Raw genomic sequence first — 7,930 nt, 5'->3', positions numbered from 1 at the left:
AAAAAAGTAGGCCAAACCTAACCTGACCTACTGACCGTAAATAACCTTTCAACATTCGCATCTACTAGAAACTTGGGAAGTGTTTTTTTTTTTTTAATTAATTTGAATTGGTAAAGTATTGCGATTGTGATTAGTTTTCTTAAAAATATGTTAAGTATTAAAATGATGGATGATTAAAAAATAATTGTAGATATCCCATTGTTTTTACAGATGAAATGCACAAGAAATAGTTTAAATAAGCGTCATATATGAGCATAGTAAAGGAACGATGTACCTATAGGCCTATAATCAGAATGTAGCCTATTAGATCTAGACTCAATATATTATTGAATATTATACTTCATATATTAATAATAAGGATTGTTTCGAGTCCGAAGATTAGTGAGGAAAGCATTATTTCCCGTGGCTGCGCGATCCCAACTGTGACCCACATATTTTGCCACATCCAGAGCAAGCATAGGCCTAACCATTGTCCGCAGGTGGTCGATTTAGATTTTCTTTTCGCCGTCTACGTCTGTCCTCGGCAGCCAATATATTATTGCATATTATACTTCATATATTAATAATAAGGCTTGTTTCGAGTCCGAAGATTAGTGAGGAAAGCAGTATTTCCTGTGGCTGCGCGACCCCAGCTGTGACCCACATATTTTGCCACATTCAGGACAAGCATAACCATTATCCGCAGGTGGTCGATTTAGATTTTTTTTTTCGCCGTCTACGTCTGTCCTCGGCAGCGGATTTTCTTTTGGTCTCAAATGTGTATCCCACGGCCTTTGTGAGTGACCTCCAGCTGCAGCTGTCTCGTTCTCTTCATATGACTGTCAGTAGTCGATCTTCAGAAAATCTGTCTGTCCATAATGTCGAACGCCTTCTCGTAGTCTATGAAGACTGACGTTGAGAGAGGAGTCCCATTCCACAGACTGTTCCTGAATGATTCGTCACGTCATGATATGATCTGTGCTTGATCTCTCCTCTTGGAAGCCGGCTTGTTGTCTCAGAGTTGAGGATCTTCTGAATCTTTCATTCGGTTAAGCACCTTTCCTGGAACGGACAATAGTGTTATCCCTCCGTAGTTGGGGCAGGAACTATATATCATAAGGTCGCCTATCTACACATTTCAAATGTCCCTCACAGACCAGCATTAGTCTGTGTCGCACGTTTCCATGGCTCAGAATGAACGAAGATGCTTGACCTCGCAGGTGGACCTTATAACGCTACCCCAGAACTCTCTAGATGGTTGGGAAAGGGTAGGTGGACAACGCGAACGGAAAAATGTTTTGTATGAGAGTGTAAGTAGTAAACCACTGAAAGGTGAGAATGCTTTCTCCACCCCCTTAAATTATAGGAGAGGTTGCTGTCACAGATATGTGTGTGTGTGTGTGAGCAAAGAAAAAGCTAATTAGTATGCATTATAAGTTAGACCTAATTTAAAACAAATAGTAATCTTGTAAAGTTTATATTCTTCAACTTTTTTTTATAGCGATCATAATTTGAGGATTCGAATAAGAGATTGAGCCTTTTCAAAACAATTATTTCAATTATAAGACTTCAGTTAGTCCAGGAGAGGCGCGGTAGCTGAGCGGTGAAGCGCTAGGCTTCCGAACCGGGGGTCCCGGGTTCGAATCCTGGTGAGGACTGGGATTTTCAACTTCGGAATCCTTGGGCGCCTCTGAGTCTTCCCACCTCTAATGGGTTGGGGAAAAGTAAAGGCGGTTGGTCGTTGTGCTGGCTACATGACACCCTCGTTAACCGTAGGCCACAAAAACATCTGCCCTATAGACCACTGGGTCTGAAAGGGGAACTAGTTAGGCCAGGTTCACATCATACTTTGCATTCACTTGCACCTATCTTTTGATCAGCTGGACCGTTGGGGCACTACACAAGATCTGTCAACCTTCTTTCTCCATTCTTATCTCTCATTTGTCTTTGATATAATTTCATGTGGATGTTCTTTTTGAAAATATTGAAGCCTGCCTGGGTGGACCACTTCGGGGACCTATTTTAAGTTTGTGTTTCCACAACCTTCCGTAACCTTGTTTTTTTTTTTTTATGGATATACAAAATATATAAAATCCACACACATAGGCCTATTATAATGATGATATAAAAATAATTACACAACGAACTTAAATCCCAGATCTGATGGACAAAGAAACGTTTGTTCTTTACAGTAAAATTACGTTTGGACACTAAGACACATACAAAACATATATACATCTATATTGTTACGTATTTCTGAATCTTCTGGCTAAATGTACAAGTAGACACAAATAACAACACTGCAAAGAACTTTACAACTCAACTTCCGGCTTCATATAACTTTATTGACTAAAACTCACTGTAACAAGTAGCGTAGAAGACTGTACAAATCTGGTTGTTTACAGTTAGCTATACTTCGTTGCAATTCATCTCTTCTCAACTTGCATCGAGCGGTATTCCGCTCTACTCAGCTGTTCCGAGTCGTACTCAACTATACAGAATCAGAGCTGTACACGTCTTACATCGACTGTATCGACTATAACGGCTCAAGTCCACAGTAGTTCGCTGTATAGGCTTTAACCACTGTAGTCCACTCCAGTTATCTCTACCCTAGTTAACTTGCATCGAGTCGTACACATCTCTCTTCTACTATCTCGCACAGTAGACAACAGTAACGACGACTGTACTGACGACTCTAAACTCTACCGACGACTCTACCTACGACTGACTTTCACATTAACTCTCTGGCTTATATAGAGTCCCTAATCGCTCCTCCAAAGTTGCAAAAGCACTGCTAGTATCTTCTGGAACAACACGAGGATCTTCTGGAACAACACGTGAGGAAACATCACATCCTGTCCTTGTTTATACATGTAGATTCCAGAGAACACCCGCTGCAGTGTCATCTTGCCGGGGTCACACGTAATGACCTATATCTGTCACTGTTCATTTGTAACACTGCCCCCTTCTTAGATCTGTTCGTCCCCTGGAACAACACGTGAGGACACGTCACATCCTGTCTTTTGTTTATACGTTTCCATTATTTGGGCATTTTGGGGACTCCGGGGGTGGGCGCTTGACCTCTTTGGGGGCCCCTGCATTTTGCGTAATATTTAATATTTAATGTAAAAAAACAACAACACTCATTTGGGGACCCCCTCAAGTTGAGGCCCGGGGGAATTTTCAGATTCTTCCTCCTCTTCCCCACACTCTAGCTACGCCACTGGTTCTTTTTGTATTGATGATTTATTACTTTAGTTTATTCTTCAATAACAGCAAAGACTGTCTAATTTATTTTGTAGTAATTGCAATGTTTATATATATATAAGCACATTTCTACATCTAAGTTCTTTTTTTTTTTTTAGTTTCCAAATCTGTCACTCCAGATTCTCTCTCTCTCTCTCTCCCTACAAATTCTAACTCGCCTCGCTCTACAAGCTCTAACTTAAAACAAAATCAATCTTTAAGTATATTCATGATTCACCTGTTCAATTAACAATAGGGACAGCTACAAAACAAATCAATCCTAGACCACGCAGAAATTCCTATTGTTCGCGTCTCACAGCCACCCACCCGTAGGCCTATCATATTAAAACGACAAGAAATCTCTCTCTCTCTCTCTCTCTCTCTCTCTCTCTCTCTCTCTCTCTCTCACTCGCACTCTGCCTAGTTAAAATACAATCAACTTTCTAGGTTACTCTAAATCTAATGTATATATTTTACGACAACAAACATCACTCTCTCATTTTGACATCGACACGCGCTACTCATATTTCTAGTCCTCACATACATGTAGGTTATTATTCTTTTTAAAGACAATATATCTAATGTGGTTTAAGATTTCGTGCCTAAACTTCCCGCGTCAAATCGGCCGCGCTTAAACGGCCATCGCGCCAAAACGGTCGAAGCAAAATGTCCTGCTTTGCACCCTGCACTTCCAAGTTTATTGTTGGTATCATATCACGCATGTCCCTTTCAACTTTTATATTTCAACAATAACACACATTCACAAATCTCAAACAATGAAAGGCACATTTTCCAAGTTTATTGTTGGTATCATATCACGCATGTCCCTTTCAACTTTTATATTTCAACAATAACACACATTCACAAATCTCAAACAATGAAAGGCACATTTTTAATTAGTAAAATTAAAACCCTCTAATTTAAACAGATTTGACATGAAGTGACAATATAATATTGCATCACAATTAATTCATAACCTAACGAGATGAAAATTTACACCTTCTGCATTCAGGTTGGCTTTCAATACCTTCATCACTGTATACAAAAAAAAAATATTTTCATATGTAATAAGTAATTTAAAAAAAAAAAAAAAAAGTATGCGTCAGCCGGGAATCGAACCCGGATCGATTGCTTGGAAGGCAACCATGCTAACCTTTACACCACCGACGCTTAGCTAAATTATAAATTGTGTATATATATATTTTGTGCTTTAAATCAATTTAATATCACCTATCTATATGCATAATATTTTACTATGATTATAGATCTAAGTCTTGAACAGAAATAAAATAGATTGTTGATCTAGGTATGTGGTCTTGAAAAAAAGGGGGATTTACTCTAGTCTAGCAATAATAATATTAATAATTATAATTTTTATTATCGCCATGCCATAACTAACAGTTACCCTTTGACTTATATAATATTAATAATAGTAATAGTTTCACTTGGTCTTCTAAGTCTAAGTAAGACTAGTATCTGAACTATTACCAGACCACTTTTAAGACAGTTTAAGTTATAATACTAATAACTAATAAAGTAATAGATCTAGATTGAGATTCTAGATTTAGATCTAGTTTCTATAGTGACTATAGACTAAAAGTATAGCTATATCTATTTATCTAGATCTAGATTCTAGTTTAGCTTAGGCCCTAGGGCTTAGGCCACTTAGCCTTTAGGGCCTTAGGCTTAGGCCACTTAGGCTTATTAGCCTTCCCTTAGCCTTACTACTATAAATTAATAAAGTATAATAGATCTAGACTTAATAACTTAAATCTTAATAATAACTTAATACTAGCCTTAGGCTAGGCTTAGGCTTAGGTAACCATTTAGTCCATTATATTATATATAATTATAATGATTATAATTTATAAATTATTATATATTATTAATTAATTATTTTAATAATAAGTAATTAATATTCGACCATTATACTTTATAGTAAAGACTATGACTTACTATACTATAATCTATATTTATATAATTTAAATAATTTAAAATACTTGCACTGTGCAGGGGCATTGTGATTGTCATTGTCGACATTGTCGATGATGACATTGTTTATTATAATGAGTTATGATTAATATGAATCATGATAATATCATTGTAATTATTAGTCGATTGTATGATTATAATTTTCGGGTACGCCATTTTAGTAGACGACATATAATATGATGATAGCGTAGATTGTATTTATTTAGAATTTTAGCCATTCGTGATTTTAAAAAGTATTTTGTTTTTGTGAAAGGCTTCTCAGCCTTCTGCAACAAATAGACAAAAAAATTTTGAAGAACAAGACATTTTAAAAGGCAATTCTTTTTTACTTTCTTATCATTATTATGACAAGAGTAGTCAAGACAAATTTCTCTTGAACCTAAAAAATCATTTAATTAGTTATATTGGCGAATTTCGTGGACCAAAGCAAAAAAAAAATGCTTAGCAACAAGACATGACATCTTATTTAACACTAAGATGATCATATGACTGATATGAATATGATGATAATGTCCAGTAGCGCAGTAGGGATGTATGTTTGCTATTATTATAGTCATTGTCACTCTTTTTATTACAAAATTTTTTGACAAGCTCTTCATACTGTAGGAAAAAAAATGTGTTGTTATTACCCAGGATGATGAATTTATGAAGCTCAGAATGCTGGAAAATGCTTTGTTCTGGAGTGGAACTCAATACTGTGCTAACCACCTTGCTGACTGGAGAGGGAACCCGCTGTCTCTCCAATACCAATACTATATCTGCGAAACACTTTTTCTGATTGAAAAAAGACTAAATAGATTAGCTTTAATAAACATTCTTTGTGTAGATTTGAAATCCAAACATACTGTAGGCCTAAATATAGATAGAAAGAAAAACTGGAAAGTAATGTGCCTTCAAGCTGGGTTTTCTTTTTCATGAAATCCTTAAAACCTCCCAGTGTGGGCTGAGTTTGAGCCAGGTCTCAGACCTGGGGTTTGTTACTAAGATTTGTGTTTTGTACTGCTTCTCCTAGACCTCAGCAGGCTTTGGGGTGGTGTAATACAAAAATTTTGTTTTTTTGTTTGGTAAAAGCTTCAGAACACTAATATAGTCTCTATGACAGTAACTTACACTGATTAGTCTGTAGTGACAAGTAGGCCTAGTGACCTGGATGTAAATCTAGATTAAGTCTTAGTGAAGTATGTGGTTCTGTGGTACACCCTCTGTACTTTGTCCTGATGTTCCAGCATTCAAACCTTGCCTCAAACCCTGCTGTCTTCCACATTGTCCTGCAGATGTAATCATTTTCAAACATTTCCAAAACATGTTTAACAAATAATAAAACAAGTAGTAGGCTCTTGCTAACTGACATATCTTGAAGTCTAGTTCTAAATCTAGAGTCAACTAAGATACATGAACAAATAAAGCTGATCTTTTTAATTAGAATTATTAAAACTATATGGAGATATGATTTTATATATATCTTAAGTCTTGTGAAGTTAGGTTGTAAACTAAAGCCCTATTTTTGAGACCTACATCTTGGACTTAACTGTCCTAGCCCAAACCTCTTGCAGTGGGCACACAGCTTGAACCCAGAACCATCATGACATTTCAAAGTGGTTACCTGCATACATTCATGGTACCACAATCATGTACACATTTCTTAATATCTTTGTTCTTTTTGTTCATTCTTTAGCAAAGCATCTCTTATAAACTCTAATTCAAATGAAATCCTTTGTCATTCTTGGCTATACTGGAATGACTCCACTATATTTCATTATAAGTATGCTGTACATAAATAATGTAACAGCAACAAGTAAAGACACTATATCAAAGTCAATGAGTGACATATTAGGATCCTTACAGAATTTAGTTGGAACAGTGAAAGACTATATTGGTGATGAACAAGGTTGTGTATTTCAATGCCCAAAAGGTTAGTGTAGCTCACATCTAGATCTACATTAAAGTTTCTAATTATATAGAAATCATTTTGTATTATTTCCATTATTCTAGACCTAAACATTGTGATTTACCATTATGGATATTGTTTGTACTTAGCTGCTAAACTTAATAGCTGTGTGAAATATATCTGTGTGATTTGAGATTTTGTCCCTCTCTCCTCCAAGTTTCTATTGGGCATAGAACAAAGTGTGAATAATATAACTCTATATGAAGATGGAAAAAAAAAGGCATCTTTGGAAATATGTACAGCTGGATCATTCTTTGGTGTTGTCTTCCCATTGCTTTCTCTGTCTTCCTCTTCTTCGTCATGGTACTATTCCCTGAAAGAAGTTCTTTGCGAGCCCTGAAGACATTGTGATGTGGCCATAGAGTTTGTGAACTCATGTTTTTTTAATGTGGTTTGCAGGTCATCATGGGGTCCAATTGCTGTATTAGTTCTGTACCTTATCTCATCATTCATGATGCGGTGTTTGTACGTGACAAAAGTGCCCAAAAGACTTTAAAACCTTAAAGACAATGTCCATCAGCAGTTATAAAGAAGAATAGCTCAAACAGCAGAGCTTAGGAAGTATCAGCTGAGCTGTGTGCCTGGAAATACATATACCCTCCCCACCCCACCCCACTCTTTTTTTTTCTTACTTAGAATAGGTCACATATTTTTACATTTTCATCAAGATAGGCTTAATTTCACATACCTATCCAAATGGAGACATTGTTCACACACTTTTGATATTCCAAGAATATCCCACCTTAGGCAGATCCTTTTACCTCA

At 36.3% G+C, this 7,930-nt stretch overlaps 1 protein-coding gene and 1 non-coding gene across 8 annotated transcripts in view; one reads left to right on the top strand and one right to left on the bottom strand.

Annotated features, from left to right (window-relative positions):
- LOC106074259 (group XIIA secretory phospholipase A2-like) overlaps window positions 1–7,930 on the top strand; it is a 76,336-nt gene that overhangs the window by 65,069 nt on the left and 3,337 nt on the right. Inside the window, exons 1-2 of one of the 7 annotated variants that reach the window (XM_056020852.1) lie at window positions 90–110; window positions 6,893–7,129. In XM_056020852.1, coding sequence (XP_055876827.1) covers window positions 6,922–7,129 — 208 coding nt within the window. In that variant the 5' untranslated portion in view covers window positions 90–110; window positions 6,893–6,921. The other 6 variants (XM_056020850.1, XM_056020853.1, XM_013235113.2 and 3 more) reach the window with 6 other exon arrangements.
- Window positions 4,324–4,395, bottom strand: Trnag-ucc (transfer RNA glycine (anticodon UCC)). The gene has a single exon. It is a non-coding gene; the product is annotated as a tRNA-Gly (tRNA).

Source organism: Biomphalaria glabrata, chromosome 2 (assembly GCF_947242115.1).
Source record: "Biomphalaria glabrata chromosome 2, xgBioGlab47.1, whole genome shotgun sequence".
Taxonomy (NCBI): Eukaryota; Metazoa; Mollusca; class Gastropoda; family Planorbidae; genus Biomphalaria; species Biomphalaria glabrata.
This window is presented reverse-complemented; position numbering and strand designations above follow the sequence as displayed.